General features: G+C 45.2%; 1 protein-coding gene across 1 annotated transcript in view; it reads left to right on the top strand.

Moving 5' to 3' along the window:
- ASTN1 (astrotactin 1) overlaps positions 1-25,990 on the top strand; it is a 241,140-nt gene extending 215,150 nt beyond the window's left edge. The window contains exons 17-23 of the mRNA XM_054980818.1: positions 10,081-10,349; positions 14,401-14,534; positions 19,838-19,989; positions 21,520-21,655; positions 24,195-24,295; positions 24,753-24,936; positions 25,756-25,990. Coding sequence (XP_054836793.1) covers positions 10,081-10,349; positions 14,401-14,534; positions 19,838-19,989; positions 21,520-21,655; positions 24,195-24,295; positions 24,753-24,936; positions 25,756-25,990 — 1,211 coding nt within the window. The remainder of the gene's footprint in view (positions 1-10,080; positions 10,350-14,400; positions 14,535-19,837; positions 19,990-21,519; positions 21,656-24,194; positions 24,296-24,752; positions 24,937-25,755) is intronic.
- The last annotated feature ends 149 nt before the right edge of the window (positions 25,991-26,139 follow it).

Genomic DNA, 26,139 nt, shown 5'->3' on the forward strand with positions numbered 1-26,139 from the left:
CTGAAGCATCCAAACTTAGAATAAAGACACAAGAGGAACTATCACCTAACTACGATTGGTTCCAGTATAGACAGATCAGAGATTTATATAATTCGGACTCTGTAAAGGGAGGTATACGAATAGAGAATTCGGAACTAGAGCAGACCCTTCTTAAAGAAGATAAGAAAAGAATATCCAAGGTATACCAAGTATTGTTGAAGTGGTATACCGAGGATGAGATAGTTAAAACACAAATGGTGAAATGGGCTATAAACTTTAATAAAGAAATAACAATGGAGGCATGGGAATACTTGTGGAAAACTACAATGAAGACAACGACATGTATTAATATCAAAGAGAACATTTATAAAATGATCTATCGTTGGTACATGACACCAAAGAAGATTGCGCTAGGGAATTTGAATACTTCTAATAAATGCTGGAAATGTAAGAAGCATGAGGGCTCCCTCTATCATATGTGGTGGTCGTGTGAGGTAGCCAGGCAGTACTGGGGGGAAATAATAAGAGAAATGAGTGAAATTTTACAATTTCAAATTAATAAGAACCCAGAACTCCTGCTACTGAACTTGGGAATGGAGGGAATTCCAGCCCAACACAGGACGTTGATATTTTATATGACAGCAGCAGCTAGACTTTTGTATGCGCAAAAATGGAAAGTACAAGAAGTGCCAACTATTGAAGATTGGACTTACAAATTGCTGTATATGGCTGAAATGGACAAGATGACAAGAAAATTGAGAGATCTGGACTCAGGGCAGTTCAACACAGACTGGGAGAAGCTGAAACAATACCTGGAGAAGAAATGGGAGGTGGGAGGAAAACTGTGGCAGTTTGAGAACTACTGAAGTATTGAAGTAGAGGGGGGAGACTTTACCGGGGGGAGAAGAGATAAATGTGAATTAATAAGCAGTCAGATTAATAGATTGACATATATATAGATATATATAGGTTAACAAACAGAACATAGAGAAAATAATTAATTATAAGGACTAAATATAAGGAGCGATTAACTAACAATATTTTCTTTTTTTTCTGACAAGTTTTGTACCAAACTGAATGTCTGAAGATATAGATGGGTCAAATTGATTGACTACGTGAGGAGAGATATATAGAACTATTATAAAAAGATAGAATGAGTAATATATATAGAGAATAAGTCAAATTGTTTGATATAAACGAATGTATGATCTATATGGTTTATGATATATAGAAATACCTGAAATTGAAAAATTGGGATAAATTGTTTATCTAAGATGGAAACAAAGGCTTACAGTTTGGGCATATAATGTTAAAAATAGTTAAGGATGTACTGCTTAGAATAATGGAGAATATATATTTGTTTTAGATAGAGGAAGCTAATAAAAGTAAGGGAAAGGGGACAAAGGGTTGGAAAGCTGTTGGAAGTCAACAAAAATGGGGGGGAAAGGGAGGGGGTTAGAGATGAAAAAATTGGGGAAAATTGAATGTAAATGTGGAAATAATGGATTCTAACCCAATAAAAATTTTTCAAAAAAAAAAAAAAAGAAATCTAGCTGGAGAGCCAGTTTGGTGTAGTGATTAAGAGCAGTGGGATTCTAATCTGGAGAACGGGGTTTGATGCCCTACTCCTCTGCTTGAAGCCAGCTGGGTGACGTTGGGTCAGTCACAGCTCTTCTAGAGCTCTCTCAGCTCCACCCACCTCACAGGGTGACTGTTGTAGGGATAATAATAACATACTTTGTAAACCGCTCTGAGTGGGTGCTAAGTTGTCCTGAAGGGCAGTATATAAATGGAATGTTGTTGTTGTTGTTACTGTTATTGTTATTTATGGTGCTATTAGACCCAAAGCTTGTTCTTCTGCTACAGACCAACATGGTTACTGGCACTACTCTGTCAGGATCTGTCAGACAACCCATTGGCCAAGGTCATCACTTGCTCTAACTTGGTCAAAAGCAGGGAGTGCCACATTGTCTTCTCACCCTTCCCTCCAATATCACCACAGAGTCCTCTTGGGCAACCTTGTTGCTCAGTGAGAAGCACATCTTCAGCCATGGCACACAGTTCTCTCCAGGACCTCTCCACTTCTCTCTGTTCTAGATTGGTTCACTGCAGGGCAGCTGCCCGGTAAAAGGTTCTGCTGATACACTCTGCGCTCCTAATCTAGGAGGGCGTGATGGAGTGTGAACTGGGAAGAATCAGGGTGGCGGAGGCCAGGTGCAGCCTGCAGGGTGCTGGTTGAGCCATCAGGTACAATTCCCCCACCTGCAAAGGATCATGTGACTTGTTTGGGAACAGATCCATTGACCGGCATCCTGAGTTTATGCTCTGGGTTGTGCGGTGCGGTTGTCAGCCACCTAAAAGCCAGCCTTGCAATGAAATCTGAATTAGCTAAATTCATGAGTTGACTCCATATGCCTTTATGCCTCTACTTATTCCACGTGCTGCCTTGGAAAGTGCCATCTAGGCTGGCTGTTGTACCATCATGTCAAGCCAGGGAGCTAATAGCCTTGATACAGAATTCTTCCATCAGGTTTTCCAGAACAGTTAGCTTTGAGTCAAGCCAGTGTGCTGTAATACTTAGAGTGCTGGATTTGGACAAAGGAACTCATGCCCAAAATAGAGTAGTCCTGGGTCAGTTACATGTTTGCCTAGCTTTGTGGTCGCTGTTTTAAAAAAATCATGTGGAGCACTCGACAGATCCTTCTGCAATGGAAAACATGTTTCTTATCTTGAGCTCAAAAAATAATTGCATGCCCTTGTTGCAACTGACTTACGGTGACCTTGAGACCCTGGAGTCAAAGCAAGAGATGAGCAGAGGTGGTTTGCCATTGCCTTCCTCTTCATACCAACCTCAGTCTTCTTTGGTGGTCTCCAAGCCAAGTACTAACCAGGGCCGACCTTGCTTAACTTCCAAGCTCTGATGTGATCGGGCTAGTCAGGTCTATTGGGGCTGCTTCTCTTGAGCCATGTGTGATAGACTGCCTCCAAAGATGACATGTCCTTATGAAGTGGGAGTCCACATTTATAAGACTGCACTGGCCATAATTTTCCTCTAACCAAAGTTAAAACAGTCTTCAGGTGAAAAGCTTCATTCTAGAGATTGGTCTCTGAAGACCTAGTTGTTATCCAGGTAGTACAGGTGTGGCTGGACTGCATTTATTAACTTAATTTAGATATTTATGCTCTGCGTTTATCCCCAGTGGGGAACCAAAGTGACTTACATCATCGTTCTCCCCTCTGCCATTTTAGCCTCATTACAAAAATCCTGTGAGGGAGGTGAGGCTGAGAGAGTGTGACTAGCCTGAGGTTACATAGTGTGTTTCCATGGCAGAGTGGAGCTTTGAGCTCAGGTTTCCCAGGCCCTAGTCTGACCCTATAACGCCACTTAGATTGCAGGCAGATTCTCACATGACGGAACGCTGCTGCCTGTCCCCTCCATTGCTTTGGGTTGGATGAGCATTCCACTAGAATTCTTAAAGCCCAGATAGCTTGCACAGGAGTTTGCATAGCCATATCAATACATTATCTGCCCCCCCCCCCCCGCCATGCAGTAGAAGGCTAAAGAGAATTGGACATAGCAAGGGTTTGGGATAATTGTCCGTATCCGTGGGTCTGTGACGTCTACCAAACTTGCCAGAGGACGGTGCTGCCCCTACATTGAATGCAATATCAGCCATCCTTGTAGAAGGTACAAAGAATACGCAGATGCAAAATGAGAAGAGGGCATCCCTCTACCGCTGCTTGTCAGGTATAGCAGATTAGCTCAGCAGAGGAACAACGTGGGGGATTCCTAACTGGAAAGTGGCAGGGATGCGGCCTGTAAACTTTGGGGTGGTCTGTCATAGACCTCTCTGTCACCATGCTACGGAATCTGCAATTACTGGGAGCAGCACAGCTGTTGCACAGCTTGTGAGAGCAAGAAAAGGACTACAGCCAGGTGTTCACAGCACCTGTGGTGAGAAGCTGCCTGAAGCCTCCGTCACCCGCAGCCTAAACAAATACACGGACACCTTCAAAGTGGTCCCCCCCAGTAGTATAGCAGTACAAATTTGCAAACAGGGCTGTGTGTCTGGATAAGAAGCAGCTGAAATCGGGTTTTTTTGCCCTTCTCGGTTGACAGTGGCTGGCAGCTTGGAGGCTCAGAACAGACGTGCAGAGCTTAACTTTTCATCATGGATACAATGGCTGTTCCTCCCCTGCCGAGAAAAGGGCATCCCGCTGTGCGGGCAATTCAGGAAACTCTGTGACATCAGTGCATTTTCCTCTGGAAAGTGGAAAGTAATCTGCCGGTCTCCCAGTTCAAAGCCAGAGCGTTAAATCAAGCACGCCAATGGATCAGGCTCCAAGCACTGCCTTTCTTGTCTAATGCTGCATGGATGCTGGAGGGAAGGGCAGCACTCAAGGCTAACAAGGGAACTGAGCTACCCGTGCCCTGCCTTCTTGATCTTTCCAAGCCCCATCCCTGGATCCATTTTGCTCCACAGCCTGCAACCCTGAAAGGCAGTGAGCAAAGTGAAAGGGGTGAAGTTAAACCACACTTCAGGGCTTTTTTTCTGTGAAAAGAGGTGGTGGAACTCAGTGGGTTGGCAGCACACGGGGCAACTCCCAGCAGGAGGGGGTGCCCTTGGTACCACATGCATGCACACAAAGCGTGCGTTCGCTGCCGGGACCATTTGGTGACATCACTTCCAGGAAGTGTCATCATTGCACAGGGCTCAGCCACCCCCAGGAGCACTCCTGCAAGGGAGGGAGTTTAAATTGCCCCCCCTGCACTGCTGGCAGTCTAAACTCCCCCCTTGCTCCAGCTAACTGGCGCCAGTCAGCTGGAGCAAGGGGGGATTTTAAAGTTTAATGGTCACCAGTCACATGACCATTTTCTAGAGGTGCCGGAACTCCATTCCATCGCGTTTCGGCTGAAAAAAAACCCTGCCACGCTTGAATATTCCTCCCTGATGCTCTTACATCTTTTCAGGCTAGACAGCCAGCTCTGAAGGGTGAGATTTGTTCCGTTTGGCATTTGTTTGAATTGAGAAGCTGAATTAACCAACTGCAAGACTGTTGTGTAAAGAGGAGGGCTTGGTTGGTGCAGATGTGCCCTTTGCTTCGTAGCCTAGGGTTGGTGCAGATATGCCCTTTGCTTCGTAGCCTAGGTTTGGTGCAGATGTGCCCTTTGCTTCGTAGCCTAGGGTTGGTGCAGATGTGCCCTTTGCTTTGGTGCAAGGAGCTTTGATGCAAAAGTTGTTCAGTTTTCAGGGAAACCCCTGGAAAGGGAATCTGGTGCAAATTTTCCAGTATACCAGGACTGGCGGCGGGGGGGGGGGGGATCAGGCTGTGTACATTCAGTACTTCTCACGTGATCAGCTTCCAAGGGGTCCCTGAGTTGCCTGGGAGAGAGGGGGGTGCACCATAATAAGAAGCAAAATCAACATGGTATTTTAAAAAACCCTCTTGCCTCAAGGGAAGGGCCCTTGCATCAGAAGAGGCACAACTGCTAGTGGAGCAGAGCCCTAAGATTTAACCCCTGTAAGGGAGGGGGAGAGATGAGTTTGGCTGTGAGCAGCCAAAGAACAAAAGCAAGTCCAGGAATTATTCAATCCAAGAAGCTGAATGAAGCTGCTACTTGTGAATGGCCTTGAGGTCAGTCTGACATATTTGCAGAAGGGCGTTGCTTCAGGGGAGCTCCTTTCAACTTTGGTTCCACGCTTTGTTATCCTTCATCAGACGTACATCCCTGTTCTCCCCCTTAAGGACCTCCGGGCGGCACGTGTGACGTCATGCCGTTTTGTCCTCCCAATATTGCTCTGAGTAAGTTTGAGAGTGACGTCTGGCTCGAGGCCACCGTTTGAGCTTTCTGTATGAGTGGGGGGTTGACCTCTGATTTCCTTCTCCGATTTCCTTCCTATCCAGTGTATCATACTGGGTCTTTAATTCCAGACCAGATGGGTGGATAATGCCATCCTCCAGTCCCACTAGAAGATAGGCCATGTGGCATGCAGAAACTCTTGATTTATTTTGCTTCTTGGGCTGTCAGGGCACAGGCCCATTATCCCCATATGCAGAGGCCCCCAGAAGCTGAGTTCTGGATCCACATTCAAACCCAGAATGTGCACATCTGTGTTCTCCCCCTCTTCAAAGCCTGGTGCTTTGAAAAACTTTCCAGGACTCTCCTTGGAAACTGTATGTTTCCCCAAAAGACCTCAACTGTTATTTTGCTATCAGATTCTTCCAGGAGCTTTTCTTCCACAGATACACAAAGCAGTAGAGAGACAAAAACTAGCTGACACCAGATTGGGAGGTGGGCAGTGGGGGGTAGTGGGGGATCTTTCTAAGTGGCCGGGCAAGCAGTTGGGAAGCAGAGACAGAAATGGGAATGGTGATGAACCCTTCACACACATCGCCTAGTCGTTGACAAGGCACCATCCCAGCTTCTGTAGCAGCCGCCGTCGCCGCCAGCGGGAACAGTTGGCATTAAATTTAGAATAGAAACCAATTAAAAGATAACAAGCGAACATAAGAGAACATATGCTCAGGATAGCAAGAGCCTAAGTGTTTAAAAAAACATGACCTCCAGCTATCACAGTGGAAGTTTAAATATTGTTTCAAAAGCCCCACAAAAGTATTTCAAACCAGACGTATCTGGCTGCCGGAGCCTGCGTTGACCTCTCTGCCAGGCAATTTGTATTAATGAGAAAGAAGCAGGTCAACAGGGTGGCTGGGAGTAAGGATCTTAGAAGATCTCTTGTGAACAGTCTGCTCTGACCAAATTCGACACGGAAGGGATCTCAGTTCCTATGTTTAAAATAATTTGCCCTAATTAATAAGATCATGTAAATATGCTCATTTTTTAATAGAAATGTGCTCAGTTAGCCTGCCATCTGCTGGATCTCATAGGTGGGATTTTGCATAATGCTCAGTTTTGCAAAAATAGATAGGTAATGAAAGGGGCACTAGAGCTGGGACGTGGGTCAGATCACAGCAGTTGGCCACCTGTGGTTTGATTGCAGCTGTATCCTTTGCCCCAATGGAAGCTGGCCATTTTGATTGCTTGACAAAGCCTTCTACTGAATTGGGCCCTTGTTCTGACATGGTCAATACAGTCCACTTTGGCTGGCAGCAGCTTTCTAGGGTCTCAGGCAGAGGTCTTTCACACCACCTCCTCCCAGAACTGGAGGTGCTGGGGGTTGAACCTGGAACCTTCTGCATTCAAGGCAAATTCTCTACCATGGAGCAATGCCCCCCCCCCAAGATCTGTAAACCAGGATTATATGGGCATACACTCCCGGCAACTTTCCACAGAGATCTTCTGCCCTTTCCCCTCTCCATAACTCTTGCTGACCAGAGGCACACTGGCCCTCTGACTTACAGGGAGATTCCCTGGTGGGGTCCTGCCCTGGCAGGCGGCTGGAGGCCAGGAGCCAGCTCAGCCCAGCAGTGCCTACAGTGCCACTATGCCACCTGGTTCTAATTCAGGATGCTGCAGTGCTGAGTGGGTGTGGGCTCACCCACTTGGCCCTCTTGGCTCAGCTTGCTCCAGAGCTATTTGGACATCACAGGTGGGGTTGCCAGCTGGCCTGGAGGAAAATATCCTGTCCCTGTAATAGAGGCTCAATGCACAGAAATGGGCAGCTGAAGCTTTTTATGGCACAGCGATAAATAATCTGATAATTGCTGCAGAACAAACTGATGTTAAAGGGACAGCTGGAGGGACCGTTTGAAAAGGTGGCAGACCTGGACACAACCTGGCCATGTCCCTGCAGTACGAATGATTACTGAGCAGGCGCCAAGCTGCTCAGCATAGTGTTCAAGCCAAGCTTCAAGCAACAACATTCAGGGAATCTGGTTGGGGCTTGACTTGTACGTAAATGAGCTTGGACAAGTCCATGTTTATGTCATCCTTCAGTCCTTTTTTTTCCTGATTCTGCTCCTCTGCCCTTACCTTTCTGTGAGTCATACTGCTATTAAAGACACAGAATTGGGATTTGACTTCTTTTAAAGTAGCAACTCAGTGGAGGTAGTGTTAATGGTGGTGGAAAGTGCCCGTCAAGTCATAGATGCCTTATGGTGACCCTGTAGGGTTTCCAAGGCAAAAGACTAGCAGAAGAGGTTTGTCTCTGCACAGCGACCCTCAACTTCCTTGCTCGTCCCGTCCAAGTATTAAGTGGGGCCAACCCTGCTTAGCTTCTGAGATATGACAAGATCGGGCTAGCCTGGGCCGTCCAGATCAGGGCAGCAGCTCTATATGTGGTATTTGACTAGACTATTAAAGATGGGGAAGGCAATAGGAAGCACTGTTGCTGCTGGAGATCTAACCCAATTTGATCACACCTCTTTTCCTGTCTAAAAACTACATGGCTGCAGTACATCTGCTGTGGATACATACATAGTCACATTATGAAGGCCATTGAGAACAAAAGCAAAGTTGTCCCATCTGACCTGCCACAGGGATCTCAGACCTATCACAATCTGTGAATTCATACCACCATCTAGTGGTCACCTGCTTATAGGCAGCATTGCTTTCATTTCCTTTCCCTGTTTATTTTCCTTCTCCTTAACACATACTGAAAGTAGTTTTTCGAGAATCTGAACTACTGTTTCTGACTGATGGTTGTTCTTCACTTGAAAAAACACCATAATTGTCCACGTTCAGAATCATCACAGCCCCAGTCCAGCTAAAGTGGGTCATCATTGCAACCCATAGTAAGTTACTCGTCATCGTAAAAACTTGTTCCATTCTCTTGTGCTTGGTTAGAGTAAGTCTATAGAGCATCTGCTTTGAATGCAGAAGGCACGAGGTTCTATACCCAAAGTCTCCATTTAAAAGATAATAGATGATGTGAATAACCCAGGCTAACCCAATCTCATAAAGGTCTTGAAAGCCAAGCAGGGTTCATCCCAGTTAGTACCTGGATGGGAGACCACCATGGAAGTCCAGGGTTGCTATGCAGAGTCAGGAAATGACAATCCATCTTTGAATGTTGCCTTGAAAAACCTATGGGGTCACCATAAGTTGGTTGTGACTTGATGCCCCCCTCCCAAAAAAAATTATATGAAAGACCTCCGCCTGAAACTCAGGAGAGCCACAGGCTGGGGACGATGCAACTTCATGTGTTAGTGTAACTAAATTTAACTGGATCAGAGTCTTATCTTCCTTAATACTAGCCTGAGCCATCCTTGCATAATTGCGGCAACTCCACATTGTCTCCCATTCATACTTTATAAATGCAGAACCAAACACTTTTATGCACCCCCTGGGCACCATTTCCCTATCAGAAAGTACCGTCTTTTTAATGCTAACCTAAACTGTTGTTGCCAAGCTGTAGCCCCTGCATATTTAATGTTTAGTGACTTCGGGGCTTCTTGTGGATCTCTGTCTAGATATGCAAATATATTCTAAGAGCACAAGGCGTGAAATCAAAGATCAAGGCTATCTGAGCATCCTTAGTCCCCCATCCCAAGTCCAGTACGTGGAGTTGATTTTTGGTCTTCAAATCTTCCGTGACCATCTGTGTTTTAAGATTTTAGTCCGAGGCAGTTTTCTGGCCAAATAATCCAAGTGACTGCTTGGGATGGTGCAGGGCGGAGGTTGCGGATGCTTCACAGGGGCTCCGCTGACTTCCAGCCACTAGGGGCATGAACAGGCGTCACTCCTAGGGCTGCACAACCACCAAGGCTTGAGTCTGGGTGCCCACAGCACAGGCCAGAGAATGGATGGATATCCTTTGAGCACAGTGACGAAATACGTTGCTCCAGCCAATGCTTGGGTTTCCCACAGACCGCTCTTTCGTTCCAGCAGACAGCTTGTCAACGATGTGACACTCTGATGTGAAAACCCAATTCCATGTTTAGGTTTTATTGATGGGTCAAATCAAGACGTGGGAGGAAATGGAATTGCTCCTATCAGGATGGATGCTGCTGTTTGGCAATAGCGTACTGAGTTTTGAAAGTGGCATTTCAGGAAGGATATCAAGAAGGCAAACTGAAATGCATATTGGATTCTGGAGAATAGTTGCACTCACATTGTTGCAGGCTCTGTTTTGTGTGTCTGCATTCCAAGCGATCATGATGCTCTTGTGCGTTGACTCTTCCCCATGTTTCTTTCAGGTAATTCCCCCTCGGATGAGTCTGAGGAGCGAGAGAGAGACCCCCGGGTCCTCACTTTTCCGGAGTACATTGCCAGCCTATCAGAATCAGGCACCAAACGCATGGCAGCTGGCGTGCGCATGGAGTGCCAGAGCAGGGGCCGCTGCCCCTCCTCCTGCCCCCTGTGCCATGTGACCTCTAGTCCTGATTCTCCTGCGGAACCGATCCTCCTTGAGGTCACCAAAGCAGCACCCATCTACGAGCTGGTCACCAACAATCAAACTCAGAGGGTGAGTGGCTAATTAAGGGCGGGGGAGAGGTCTTCTGCCTTCAGCGCTGCTTCTTTTCCAAGTAAGAAGGGTTCAAATTTTCAAACAACCAGGATTATTTTGTGGAGGAGACCTGGGTGTGGCAAAGCGGGGAGAGGATTGTAGAGAAACACTGGGAATGTTCTGAGGCTTCACTCTTAAAGCCTAAGAGGGCTAGGAGTAGACTTGGAAAAGCTAAGATTATCTGGGTGCTGAATTCTGCGGAGGGATGTCTGTGAAATTCTCCCCAGCCACATTGCTCCCTGAATTTGGGGTCTCCACATTACCAGACTTTGTTTGTGAAGTGGCACTGATGTGGGTTTAAAAATAAATAAATGCCTGGCCTTCATTCAAACTGCTGTGCATGTGGAGTTTACCATAGTTGGGGGGTTAATTTGCAGGCTCCAGAGTCCTCATTTATGTCCATCCAACAGACATATTCATGTAGTTCTGTGCATGGAACTTAATTCCCAGAGGTGTAGGACCCCAGTTTGGACTGGGGCTGTGTGGCACACATACAGAGGGGGCTTACATACACACACTCACACATTATTTTCCTGATCTGATGACTACAGGCAAGTTCCCCCAGTGAGGCAGATGATGGCTCCTTGAAGCCCTTTGAGTTTGGAAAAGCAGTACAGGGAAAAGGCTTAAGTCTCCTCTTCCCACGGGCCATGGTCCCAATCCAATTCAGACCAATGCACGCTTGGAATTTTAAGGCCAAGTATGGAACTCCCAGAACTTGCTTAGTTAACTGGACAGATGGGGGCCACGAAGACTTTGTACTATGGGAATCAGCCCTCGGACCATGATTGTTTTCCTTACAGGTTACAAATGCACATTATCACATATACTCATGTTTGTGATCACATCAAGATTCCTTTTTGTGCAACATTTTAATTGGCACTCAATATGTGCATCAATAATCTGTAAAAAGAAAAGAAGAATAAGAGAACTGGAAATGGCAGCAAACTGCACACACAGTGATTTCAAAATAAATTTTAGACATTTTCTTTCCCCCCCCCCTCTTTGGAGAAGAATTTTTCTTTATTTAAGCTATAAGTAGTGCAGAAAAGCTATAAACGATAAACATAAAAGATAAAGAAACACAACATTCTAAAAACACACACACACTAACAACACATATAAACATAAAATAACAAATAAAAAAAAGAAAAAAAACCTAAAAACTAAACTACAAATTGAGTTCTGATTTTCTCCGCAACAAATATTCATCATTTTCCAAAGTCTCACTTATTCTATGTTAAACAGAAGAGCCCTTAGTTTTAGACAAATTAAACCGGAAGGCTAGTAAAACAAAATACATGGTAGAGCCAGCTCACAGAACAGGCATGAATGGTCACACCAGGACATCCCTAATTTTGCAGAAATTCTTTCCCCGAGTATTTAAAATGCAGTTCTGTAGAACCCCTGTATATTTTGAACATGCATGTCTTACACTTGGAGAGATCCAGGCTCCTCAAAGCACCACAAAGTGAATTAGCTGCCAGTCTGGTTCAGTGAAATCCAGGCACCGGCTGCGCGCATACAAGTTTGTCAAGAACCGATCTTAACAACGAATTTCTCTAATGATGTTTTTTTAACCACCAACTTCTTTGATCTGTTCTGAAATAGGAAGATATGATTTTAAGGGAACAGCCTGTCAGTTACACCTTGGATTACAGCCTCTCTATCTGTTTTCCCTCCTCCACATATCTTTTTCCTTTGTCCCCAGTGAATGCATGGGATCCTAAAGAGACATTATTTATTTATTTTGAACGTGCATTATGCCTTCTCTCCCAGCGAGTTTGCCCAACAAAATTTTCAAGATATAATGATACAACTGTGATTAAAACAAAGACTCGGCTTTAGCATAACATTTAAAAATACCGGTCTAAAAAGCACATCAGTAGCATGCCGTTGTCATCATCAAATGCATCCAGCAGCTCAAAATATCAAAAACATAAAATATAAACAACATGACAGCAAACACAGATAAAATCCAATCCAAATGAGAGGTTTAACATATAGTGCTTAAAATGCCTAGGAGAATAGAAAAGTTGTAGTCTGGCATCTTTAGCATCTCATGGCTAAGGGCTCAGGTATGCAGTTTCTCCCATATTTGTTTTAAATGGATCTTTTCCTTTTACAAATTTATCTGCCAGGATTGCTTTCTCAAAGATGAGCATGCGGAGAGGGAGGGAACAGAACTTTAACCCTTTCTGCTCCAGCCATTTTTTCACTGGAAAATGCCCCCCACACATATCCTGAGCTGTTTTTACCCCAGCTGGGGGGAAATACAGATACCTGTAGGTGTTCTCCAACATAGGGTGGGGGTTGTGCTTGTTCTAGCAAAAAAGAAGGAGGGGAGGAAAGGGCTGAAGTCCTCTCCCAGTCCACATCATTCTCCTCTTGGATGGAGCAATCCCAGAGGCTGCATTTGCAAAAGAAAAAACATAATTTAAGATAGAAACAGACAAAGCCTAAAACCTTGTTGAGTCTTCAGCTATCCTAGGTACTCTTCTTTAGGCCGTACGCAGCTTCAGCTGGTGTGACTCAAGGCAAAGGCGTGAGATGACTGATGACTGGGAGGCACAGGGTAGAGCTGCCTGACCGCTTCTGAGCAACGTTTTACATATCGGTCTTCCTAATTAACCTGGGGAGGAGGCAAGACTCACTCCAGGGCTCTAAAGCAAACCTATCCAAAGCTAAAAGGGGGGCTGGCAGGATGACCGGAGCCGTGGAAGCCTCCTTGCATGCTCCTTCTGTGCCTCTTATTTATGGTTCCTGCAGCCGCAGTCCTCCCTGCTACTGCACAGCACTGTTTCTGGCCTTTCTGAGGTTGCACACCAATGCCCCTCCCTCTGAATTTGATGGCACAGGGTTTTCTTGCAGCCACATGGTATTGAATATGTGACATCCTCTTAAAGCCAAACCCGAGCGAGGGTAATGCTTCCTGCCAGAGCCAGTGCCAGGTTTGGGGAGGGGCGGGGGTGGGCAGAGAGGGTGCATCCTTCCTGTGCATCCTTCCCTTGCCTGTCCATGATCCCTCCCACTGCCCATGCCGACAGCCACCTGCACTCGCTTTCCTCAGTGGCACTGGGTGGTGCATGTGGCTGGGTGTGCCATTGCTGCAACCACCCACACATTCTTCCCTGGCAGCGGTGGGCAGCCTGGACAACCAGGAGCAAAGGAGGTAGAGAGCAAGCAAATGAGAGAGTGGGGAAAGGGTTCACAGGTGGCGCTTGGCAGTGGGCCCTGCCAGAAGCTCTGGGACCTGGCAAACGCCCCACCACAGGCTACGCTGATTCTGGCCCTGCTTCCTGCTCCCATTCTGAGCATGCTTTCAGGTGAAAGCACGTGAAACAAAACTCAAGTCCAGAAGCATCTTAGAGACCGAGAAAAATGTCCAGGGTATAAGCTTTCGTGAGTCAAAGCACACTTTGTCAGATAGAAGAATGAGGATCCAGCAGACTTTATATCCAGGTGAGAAAGTGGGAAGGATGTTACCAAGAAGGGCCAGTTGGAGGCAGGATTCAGAGGTACAATACCAAATGCAATCAGCTTGATTAGAACTGGGAGAGAGGAAAAAAGAAAGAAAGAACTGGGAGAGATGCGTAGGTGGGAAATGCAGAAAATCAGCATCGGCGATAAGAGAAGAATCTTACATCCCTCTTCAGCCTGGGGGAGGGGGGAAGATTGTCCTGAACTTGCTGATGAATTCTATTTCCACAGCCTGGCATTTTAATCTCCCTTTGAAGTGCCTCTGTAGGAGAGATGCCACTTTGGCATGGCGAGTCCAAAGGAAACAATGGGCTCCGAGCATCATCAGCAAGGAGTACTGTCACCACGAGGGCCACCACATGGGCCTCTCCTATTTGCAAGCCCACCTCCAAAGCAGGGGAAGGGGTTTCACAGCCCAGAAGGAGGGGTGGCGAGTCTGTTTTGCTTCGACTTTCTTATGTGTTCCTGACACTCCTCCTGTGCTTTCTCTTTCTCTCTCTCTTTTTCTCTCTCTCTCTCGTATTTTTAGCTCTTGCAAGAGGCTACCATGAGTTCCCTGTGGTGCTCAGGCAGTGGGGATGTTATCGAGGACTGGTGTCGGTGTGACTCAAGTGCCTTCGGTGCAGACGGCCTCCCGGCCTGTGCACCCCTCCCACACCCCGTGTACGTGTCCCTTTCCCCCCCTTCCCTTGCAGAACTAAGATTTTGCTGGATGTCTCTTCACATTCGTGCACACACAATTTACGGCAGGACTTCTCCTTTTCCTTTGCCATTACTGTTGTTACTGCTGCTGTTTGATATATATAGTCCATTCTACTATCATTCTCACCGATATATGAGTGGGTCGTTACGTTAAAAATGCACACCAAGACACCCATGTTTCTCCATACATTCTTTCTGTGCTACAGAGGTCCACTGAATAGATCTGCCCAGGTCTCCTTTAAAAGGTATATTACAGCCATGGGGGAGAAGTTCATCCTGAGGCTGCGATGTGGGAGTTGGATCCCTTTGATATAAATTTCTCCTCCATACACAGTTTTGCTGGCCAAAGCTGCTCCTGTCCCCCTGGATTGTTACTAGATCTGGAAGAGGGAGAAAGAATAAGCAACCCCCTCTTTGCCTCTTCTCTTCCCATTCTGATAGCAGCCAGGTTTCAGTCTACAGAATTATACAGAGGAGGCATTAAAACCCGGTCTCCCCCTGAGCAGCCAGGAGCTGAAACAAACTTCTCCCCTGCAACTGTCGTTTACCTTTTAGAAACCACTGTGTGGTTCTGGTTGCAGATCTCCCAAGACCTCATCTCCTTCGGCCCTTAGAAACCTCTATCAGATCCCGTTTCTCGATCCACCGTGCAACAACCTGCAGCACTTGCTGCTTGTGGGAGAACTCCAGAACTTTATTTGACTCTGCAAAGCATCTCTCAGAGCCAAGCTACAAGTGACGCCTGACACAGGTTGGACACTTGTCCGCTTCCCTCAAGTTTTGATGGGAAATGTAGGCATCCTGGTCTTGCAGCTGTAATGGAGAGCCAAGCTGTAAAACTAGGACGCCTACATTTCCCATCAAAACTTGAGGGAAGCTGACAAGTGTCCAACCTGTGTAAGGTGTCACTTGTAGCTTAGCTCTCAGAGTTCCCAGGACAGGAGGTTGTAAAGGAGAAATTACAGAGACTTTCTAGGAGAGTCCAAAGAGATAAAACTGTGGATATGGAAATATGGACTATGAGCCCAATATCAACTAGATATCTTTATGCATGTGTGAATGTTGTCTCACAGGAGGCCTCTTTATGATCGGCAGCCAAACAGGAATGAAGTCTGGCCACTTTAGACTCATCAACAAAGAGAGACAAGTACCGTTTTCCTTTTATTTTTCAGGCACACTTCAAGGTACTGCTAGTTTTGATCTCTAAAGCCTAAGGGCTGTATCCAGGTGTAGCTTCCTTGCATTTTTTGCTTCAGAGTCTCTCTTGCAGCCATGCCAACAGGCTCAGTTGCTGACCCGTATTTTATAGTTCCCTTGGTGTAGGCAATGGTCCTCACCTTCCTTATGTGTGACTTCCATCATGGAAAAGTCGGGGAGGGGGCTGCCTGCATACATTCTGTGGCAAAGTAAGCAGAGGAGAACTATCATGGTTGGAAACTATTGCACTATCTACTGGGGGAGGCATTTAAGAAGCATGACGGGGCATGAATTTAGGTGCGCCACAAAATGAGCATTCGGATATACACCCCACTGAAAGCAATAGAATCGAAAAACCTTAGTCAGGTGCACATTCCAGTGTGCATCTGGTTAGGCTCCACAATCCATGGAGCCACTCTGAGCTGTTCTGTGGAGTTCGTGAGGATATCTGAGTTGAGGGATAGAAAAGCAGAACGTTTCCTGGAAATAAAGGGATGGGTTTCCACACCCCTTTCTGAGGTTAGAAGTGGGGGGACGACGACATTCTTTTCTAGTGACAGAAGAGCCTTACATGAATGGAGAATTTAGTCTCCTGTCCTGCAGAGGCCTTTGATGGCCTTGGCTATCTTTCTTATTCCTACCAGGCCTTTGGGGGCTGGTATATTAGCATTATTTTGGATCCCTATTGCCGGCTGTGTTATGTCATGTACTTTTACTGCGACTGTTTTATTGGGTTTTACAGTATTTTATGTGCATGTTTTATTGATACTGTGTTATGTGGTGAGCCACCTTGAGGGCCCTACGGGCAGAAAGGTCGGCTACGCCTGTTCAAATTAAATAAATGGATCAATAAAATGAATATTACTGCAATATTGCAGTGAAAAAGGCTGCAAATACCCCTCCCCCACAACTCCAAAGAAAACATTTATTATAAGTAAAGAGTTAGCCTGGCAGGCTAATACCAAGGTTGGGGGAGTGGTACTTAACCTTTAAGTTGCCATAGGCCTGTATCCTACCCAGGGCTTTTTTTCAGCAGGAACGCGGTGGAACGGAGTCCCAGCACCTCTTAAAAATAGTCACATGGCCGGTGGCCCCACCTCCTGATCTCCAGACAGAAGGGAGTTTAGATTGCCCTCCGCACCGCCGAGCAGCGCAGAGGGCAATCTAAACTCCCCTTTGTCTGGAGATCAGGGGGCGGGGCCACCGGCCATGTGACTATTTTCGCCAAGGACAATTTAAACTTTTAAAAACTACCCCCTTGTTCCAGCTGACCCAAAGTGACGTCATTGTGCAGTCTTAAGTTCCACCACTGAGTTCCATCCCTCTTTTCCCAGAAAAAAAACTCTGATCCTACCCCTCTACTCGGCAAAATATGAAGCTCTCTTACATCTTGAGGAGATTTCCTCCCACCTTAGTGGCTCGTCCATCAGTGGAAGGCTTCTTAGATGGAACTGCCCCATAAATTGGAGGAAGGCTTTTTAAGCGAGAGGAAGGCTTCTGATTTTGCTGAACGGAGTGGTGGGATGCATACCAAAGATGGCAGGTTACCCTCAGAGCAACGGTAGTAAAGGGAATCATCACTTTGCACGAAAGCCAAAAGTGGTTGTTATTTTGCCTTTGTGTGTGTTACTATTTTGTTGTATTGTATTTGTGGGATTTGTAAGCTATTTGAAAGTTGTCTGTGTTGGAAAGGCAGAATAAAAATCTTCTAAAATAATAAATAGTCCAACATAAGAATGAAAACATGCATTTCAAGTGGATAGTTTCAGGTGGGCAGTTGTGTTGGTCTGCCATGGAAGAACAAGGTTCGAATCCAGTAGCACCTTAAAAACTAACAAGTTTTTCAGGAGATAAGCTTTTGAGAGTCAAAACTCCCTTCATTAGAATTCAAGTGGACACTCCTTACTGGGTTAAGGTATAAAAGATGATTGCCCTGCTCAGATGACTGGTGTGAAATATCATGTCTAAATTGGTTGTTGTGGATTTTCCGGGCTGTATCGCCATGGTCTTGGCATTGTAGTTCCTGACGTTTCGCCAGCAGCTGTGACTGGCATCTTCAGAGGTGTAGCACCGAAAGACAAAGATCTCTCAGTGTCAAACTGTGAAGAAGATGTTAGCAGGTAATTTATATCTACTCGGGAAGGTGGGTTTGGGTTGCATCATCCTGTAAGAGTTTCCCAGGGTGTGGAATGCTAATGGAATGCTAATGGTGTTTTTCAGAACTGGAAACCATGCTCTATTCATTCTTAGAGTCTTTTCTTTCCTGTTGAAGTTGTGCTTATGCTTATGAATTTCGATGACTTCCCTGTGCAATCTGACAAAGTAATTGGAAGTGTTGTCTGCTTTTCCTCTGGAGTAGTAGTAGACCATACAAGACGGATATGTGAACCGCACTTTCTCAATGAGGAAATTAATAATCTAAACCATGCACTTCAAACAAATGGCTACTCCAGAAATGAAATCAGAAGAGCAATTAAACCAAGGATAAATCAAACAACTAAGGAAAAACAGTCTCCCACAGGAAAAGTGTTTTTGCCATATATCAAAGGAATCACTGATCAGATGGGAAAGCTTATGAAAAAGCACAACCTACAAACAGTATTCAGAAAAATACAGCAGATGCTACGATCAGCAAAACACAGTAGAGACCCCCTCACCTCTGCACGAGTATACCGCATACCCTGCAGCTGTGGACACATTAACATCGGGACCACACAGTGTAGCATCCAGACAAGAATAAAAGAACATGAAAGACACTGCAGACTTGGACAACCTGAAAAATCAGCAGTGGCTGAACATAGCCTAACTCAAACAGGACACAGTATCTTATTCCAGGACACTAAAATACTGGACAACACTTCCAACTACTTTGTCAGATTGCACAGGGAAGCCATTGAAATTCATAAGCATAAGCACAACTTCAACAGGAAAGAAGAGACTCTAAGAATGAATATAGCATGGTTTCCAGTCCTGAAAAACACCAGGCTAACAAAATACTCTACGTCTTACAATAGCCCTGCAGATAAGATTAGCATATCAAGCACCAATCCATATGCAAAAGAACCTCCTCAGGATATAGTGAAGCATTAGCATTCCATTAGCATTCCACACCCTGGGAAACACTTACAGGATGATGCAACCCAAACCCACCTTCCTGAGTAGATATAAATTACCTGCTAACATCTTCTCCACAGTTTGACACTGAGAGATCTTTGTCCTTCGGTGCTACACCTCTGAAGATGCCAGTCACAGCTGCTGGCGAAACGTCAGGAACTACAATGCCAAGACCATGGCGATACAGCCCAGGAAATCCACAACAACCATTGTTCTCCGGCCGTGAAAGCCTTTGACAATATATCATGTCTATATTATTTACATTTGTATCCTGCCCATCCTTCAAAGGACATAGGTTGAGGAGGAAGTTACCCTGTTTGATATCTGCACCATGCATCCTGTGTGGTAGATTGAGCTTGACTGTTCATGAGTGGCCTGAGGTCATCAAGTAAGCTTCAAGAAGAGTTTTAACTCTAGTTGGATGCAACCAGTTTTTCTGCTGTAGAAAAAAAGGAAGAAAAGGACATCTTTGACTATCCAAAAGGCTATGCTTGGAAGATGTCTGCATTGGAGGCTGGAGTAAGGAGGGCAATTGGGTGAGAGTGAGTGAAAAAGCTGGCCAGACCCAACCAACTCTGCTCTGTCCAAATGCTAGCTCCTACTCACTAATATCATTTGGCTGTTTGAAGGGGAGCATCACAGTTCTTATTTAATGTCTTATTCTTGGCCTTACATGGTCATGCAACTAAAAGGTAAGACTTTCAGACAGATGTTTATACACTGTTCTAGTGATCTGAAAGGCAAAGAACAGAATCTGTCTCTTACGCTTTAGTCCTGTATCAAGTTAGTCCCGTCCAAATGGTTTGATGTCAGTGGACTTCAACGGGGATAAATCAGCACAGGATGGCCCCTGTGTACCTTCAGATGGTGCCTCTTTCCTATCTAGCATGTGACTCAAAGTTCTAAGAGTCTCCCAAACCTGACAGCATTTTCCCCTGTCCCCCTCTGTGCAGGCTGAGGTTGTCCACTGTCCATGAGCCCAGCAGCTCATTGGTGGTGCTGGAATGGGAGCACTCCGAGCCGCCCATTGGGGTGCAGATTGTTGATTATCTCATCCGCCAGGAGAAGGTCACTGACCGCTTGGACCATTCCAAGGTTGAAACTGGTGAGTCCAATTCATTCGGGGTTCCCCCCCATCACCACCACCCAAGTTTGCTGGAACAATTTTTACAGAAATAAGTAAGGGCAATCAAACCAAACAAATAAGAAAAATCGGATTCAGTTTGTAGTCTGGGGAACCCACACGCTGTTCCTTCAGGTTGACTGACCCAGAGAGTAATTTTGAGGGGCAAAGAAGGCTTCTGGGTGGAGGATTTCTGCTTCTAACACAACTCTGCTCATGCCATATAGGATCCAAACTTAGAACGGCCAGTATAAGTATTCCAAAAGTTCCTCAAGGATCTCTGTTCATTCCAAAACTCATTCTCCTTTAGTTTTCTCACCTTGGTCTCAACAACTTCAGTATCCTTCTGAAGTTCTATCATCCAAATTCTTGTTGTTATCCATAATAACAATAAAATCATACTTATCTCCCAATGCAATGGTTTGTAGATGTTCTGGTAAATTATATCCCAAGTAAATTTTGATCTGTGTACAGTTCCCACCCAATACGTCTTTCCTCTGATTGTAAGCCCAATGAACTGCAATTGTCCTAATTCTCTAAGAGGTGTCTTGCCATCTGGAGACCATCGTAAGGTACAATTCTCTTAAAGCTACACAGGGTGAGAAAAGAAGCCCCCAGTTCCTGGTTACTTTCCACCAGTCCCATTCACCTGGATAGCCAGGGGAATGGTTGATTGGAATGTGGTGGAAGTGCTGTGGAGCTGCTGAGAACCTGTGCCCCTGCTCAGTGTGTGCTATGGTCTTCTTGGTGAACAAACTGTTGAAAAATGTTAGACCATATACTTCTTTAATTGTTGCGCTTGTTTCTCTCAAGGCGAGACGACACAAGATGTCGGAGATTCTGCAGAGAGAGCTCCTGACATTTTTTTTTAAATCTCTTCGAATCAGACTGCAGAGGGCCAGTCTAAACTGGCCCACGATGTGAGGAGAGGCCATGTTAATCCTTCCCCCTGCACCATATCCCCATCCTATAAGAGCTCCTGTGAGCCACTTTTTGCTCTTTTGGACCAAACAATATATCTGCCCAAGTGCAGCAGATAGCAGCTCCACAGGGCTGTTTCAGGGCAAGAAAAAGATGTAATGGGAAGGCTTAACATGTGTGCACACAAACACACACACACAAATGCTACGATCCTGATTCAAACTGGACCCTCCAGATGAATGATTCCCCCCCCCCAAAATCCCTGGAGAGAGCTCTGTTTGTTGATCTCCCGTGTCTCGTGGAGATCACATGGAATCCAGCACACTCCTGAATGCTCAAGCCATGTAACATTTGAAATTGAATTTGAAAGCCAAAAGAGTTTTGATAACATAATTAGGATTTCTCAGATGGAGTTTACCTTCCCTGCCTCCATTCTCCTTTTTCTTCCCACCAAAATTCATGGTGTTCATCTAGAAACCTGATCAAGGCAGAGCTTCAGCTTCAGGTTCTCGTTTCCCCTTTCCGTTTGTCTTTCGTGCTCCTTTCCCCATCTGTATCATCAGATAACGGCCATCTTGCCTGTTTCCCTAGAGACGGTGCTGAGCTTTGTGGACGACATTATCTCTGGAGCCAAGTCGCCCTGCGCAATGCCGGCTCAGGTGCCTGACAAGCTCTCTATGACCATCTCCCTGATCATTCGCTGCTTGGAACCAGACACCACCTACATGTGAGTTACAGCAGCCAATTCTGTGGCAAATAGGGGAGGGGTGACTTTTCTGGCTGGGAAAGTTCTATAGACAAAGGGTTCCCTGGAAAGGATCTGGATAAGGCTGAGAAAATCCAGGGTCCTCCTGAGAAAATCCAAACTGTCCTCCTAAGAAGGTGTCTTTGAAGCACAGCACTAGACAAGAAAGAGAGTGTTCACTCAAGAGAATGTCTTATAAAAAAACAACAACTAAGTAGTGTCCATGTAGTCCTGCACACAGAGAGGAGATTAAGGGAAATATCCCAGAGAAATAGACTGTACTTAACAAAGCTCAAAAATGTCTTTATATAAAGGTTTCTTTATAAAAGATTTTATTTATATAAAGAAGATAGGAGGATGATTTCATTAGAACTAAGCAATGCAGACAGCACAGTTTTGCTAGCTTTCAAATTGTGCTGATCTTTCTCTTCAGCAATATATTCAAAGGATGTATTTCTGAGCAGAGGCATGGTGTTAAGTTCGGCATGTCTTTGTCTACAGGTTGTTTTAAGATGGAGCGGCGTGTGTGTGGAAATCCTTGCAATTTTAACTTGCATAGAGCTTTGCCATTTGGTTATACAAAGACATTCTGGGTATTTTTTTTAACACATTTTAACAAGTTAAAGGTGTGTTCCCAATTTGAGTAGCAAGCAGCAAGACACGAATGGAACAAGAAACAGGAAGAGGAAAACGACGATACTGAAAACATCTAGAAGTTTTCAAATTGCTTTGAATGTGACTAGAGGAAGGATCGTGCCTGGGCAACGGCCTTCAACTCATGGGTTGGGTCCATGGTGGAAAGGATTCCTCCCAAGATATGACCCTTGGCTTCCCCCATACTATGGAATGCCTCCTGGTGCTATAGCCCTGGGCCTGGGGCTAGAGATGCCAGTTCCCGCTGGAGATGAGGTATCCCCCACTCCCATCCGCCATCCCCGCGCCCCGCTTACCTGGCCAGCAGGAGGGGGAACACACATCCTGGACCAGTAGAGACCAATAGCAGATCAGCTCCAGATGTTCATGGATAACTCTTCTGCTCTGAACCCTTTTCACTGTGGCTTTAGGCTGGCTATAGGATGACAATGGCCCTATTGGCTTTAGCTGATGATCTCTATCTGAATTTCGATGAGGTCCATGCCTCTTTGTTGCACCTAATAGATTTATATGCAGCCTTTGATACAGTGGATCATGTCCTCTTGTGTGTGTGCGCATGTGTCTGTCTATGCACCCATTCATTCATTCATTCATTCATTCATTCATTCATTCATTCATTCATTCATTCATATATTTATACCCTGCCTTTCCACATAAATCAAGGTGGCTTACAAAATGATTTTTAAAAAATTCCAAATTAAAAACCAAGATAAAATCTCCCCCTTAACAGATGCCTGCCCTTCACACCCCCTCAAAATCCCTGGCAAATAAGAAGTGATCGTTCCCTTCATTTCTTCAGGGAACCCATCCCACAGAGCAGGGGCCAGGATGGAAAAGGCCCAGGCTCTGGTTGATGCCAGACTGGCCACCCTAAGTGTTGAGGTGTTTGGAGGCAGAAGTAAGTATTAGGGAATGTGCACTGAATTGGGTCAAATCATTCCTCATGGGCCACTCAGAGGCTTTTCACAAACTATGAAAACCTGAATTATTCAGGAAGGCATTTTATATGAAAAATAGGGCTGTACTGTAACAAAAAGGTTCAGAAAGATGCTTTTGTAAAGGGATTGTGATTGTGGACTGTAGTACTATGTACAGTATATACTGTGTATAGTATGTACTGTTATTGTAAGTATGATCCTTCTATGTAATTTCTGCCTTGTTTAATGGGTCATGTTAATGCTTATGCTTTGGTTGTTGTGGCTTTTCCGGGCTGTATTGCCGTGGTCTTGGCATTGTAGTTCCTGACGTTTCGCCAGCAGCTGTGGCTGGCATCTTCAGAGGTGTGGCACCAAAAGACGGAGATCTCTCAGACCATCGTTCTCCAGCCGTGAAAGCCTTCGACAATACGCTTATGCTTTGTTTCAGATTTCTGCAATCCAAAGCCCATTGCACGGTTTATTCGATGTCCTATCCTGTTGATTTTATTGACTTAACACTTAAGTCTTAGTGAGAAAGATGGACTATAAATAATGTAAACAAATACATAAAACATTTGTCATGAAAAAGCATACTTTCTGTATGGTGATTCATTCCCTCTTCTATGATACAACTTGCCATCTGCATTTTTCTAAATATATTAACAATAATCAGTATAATTACAATTTTACAGAAAGACATGTTACCTGATTTTTGAGCAATTGAAAGGTTCAGGATTGATAGATGTAAATAGTTAATTGACCAAAATTTGCAGCCCCCCACCCCTAGTTTCTCCCTAACTCTGTAAGACTTGGAAGTTGAAATTCAGTCAGTCTGGGAAAGCCAAGTTCCTGGTTGAACTTTTTTACAGTGCTCTTAAAAGTACAGGGACCAGACAGATTGGGAGATGTCAGCCATATACCTCTGACTATATTTCTTTTTCTCTCACCAGGTTCACACTCTGGGGGGTAGACAACACAGGCAGGCGCTCCCGCTCAAGTGACGTGACGGTGAAGACCCCTTGTCCTGTGGTGGATGATGTGAAGGCCCAAGGTAACCATAGTAGCGCAAGGCACAGAGTCTCTCCATTGGGCAAAAGAGGATTTCATGTACAAAGACAAGGCTAACTTTGTCTCTCCTGCATCCCCATCACCTGAGAAGACAAAGCCAGACAGCAAGGCACTAGAATAGGTCTTTCTGACAGCGTCCAAAAGTCTGTTTGGATTTGAAGCACTGACTATACTTGCAAATCGGGTGTGTTTTGAACTGCATCTAGATTCATAGATTTCCTCTTGCACATGCCTAGATCACAAACTGACCATGAGAACACCAGCGGAATTACCACCATATAAATATATATATGGAGGTGCGGGATTTAAGAAAGGGTCCCATACTGCACGTTTGGGTTAAAAAGAATTTGAAAAGAGTTAAAGACGACTGCTGTGAAATATCCTTTACCATGCATGCTCCCAAGTTACTTCACGTGTTCTAAATTTATTTTTAAATTCAGAAATAGCAGACAAGATCTACAACCTCTTCAATGGCTACACTAGTGGGAAGGAACAGCAGACGGCCTACAACACATTGCTGGACTTGGGCTCGCCAAGTCTGCACCGGGTCCTCTATCACTACAACCAACACTATGAGAGCTTTGGGGAGTTCACCTGGCGATGCGAGGATGAACTGGGGCCCAGGTAAGATTCTCTTAGAGCTGGTCCGTGGTCTGGCGTAACAAAGAGTTTGTCGGCTGTTGTGTTGCTCTATTTGCCAAAGTTTAGTCTTGACTTCTTTTTTCCCCAAAATAGTATATAAAATGGATCATATGTAAACTTGGAATATCAAAGAGAATAGTGTAAAGCAGGTACCACCAAGCCTGAAAAACAGAAGAGTGTGCTAAGCAGATGATTAGAGAAACAGACTATGTTTCTAAAATTCCAGATGGGTAGCCATATCGGTCTGTTGCAGCAGAATCAAATTGGAGTCCATTGGCTAACCGAATTTAACCGAAAGACTAACCGAATTTATTCCAGCATCAGTTTTTGTGAGCCAGAGCTCACTTCATCAGGTGCAAGGACTGGATATCCATAGGAAATATTTTTATAGTTAAAAATGTTACAAACAACAGAAAATCTGGAGTGGGAAAAAGTTACAAGAGGCCAGTTAAAAACAATAGCCAATCAAAAAGAATTCTTTCAGTTCATAGTGGATTGGTTATTATTGTTTCTTTAAAGTATTTTTATCATATATCTATGTCTGTTTTGTCTATTATTTTATTTTGGATTGGTTATCATTGTTATTGTTCTGATTTAATAGTTGTTGTTGTTATGAGGAAGAGTGAGAAAGTGAAGGGGCAAGGGAGGGAGGAATTCAGGAAGGAAAGAAAGAAGGGAAGGGGGCAGGCGGTCAAAAGGAAGGAAGGGACCTGCCTGTTTTCCTGTGCTCTCTCTTTCATCTTTGTCCATCTTTCCTGCCATCTTTCTGACTTTTCCATTGCTTCTTCCCGCCCTCTCCAGAAAAGCTGGCCTCATCCTCTCTCAACTTGGGGACCTTAGCGCCTGGTGCCATGGCCTCTTGCAAGAGCCCAAGATCGGCCTCCAGCGCACCTCTCTCAAATTCCTTGCCTGCCGCTACAGCGAGATCAAGCCGTACGGGTTCAGCTGGTCAGAGCTGAGTCGGGACCTCAAGAAGACATGCGAGGAGCAGTCCCTGAGTGTCCTCTACAATGACTATGGGGATAAGGACAACTGAGAGGGCTTAAGGAAGGAAGGAAGCCCCAGGGATTTCCTCAGAGATGAGGGAGGGTATTTGTAGATGTGGGTTGGGTGGGGTTTTATACACTGATATTTGGGGCCTCGGCAAGATTGCTGAAGACACCAAGGAAAGAAGAAAGGGTTCTT

Source organism: Eublepharis macularius, chromosome 5 (genome assembly GCF_028583425.1).
Source record: "Eublepharis macularius isolate TG4126 chromosome 5, MPM_Emac_v1.0, whole genome shotgun sequence".
NCBI classification, from domain to species: Eukaryota; Metazoa; Chordata; class Lepidosauria; order Squamata; family Eublepharidae; genus Eublepharis; species Eublepharis macularius.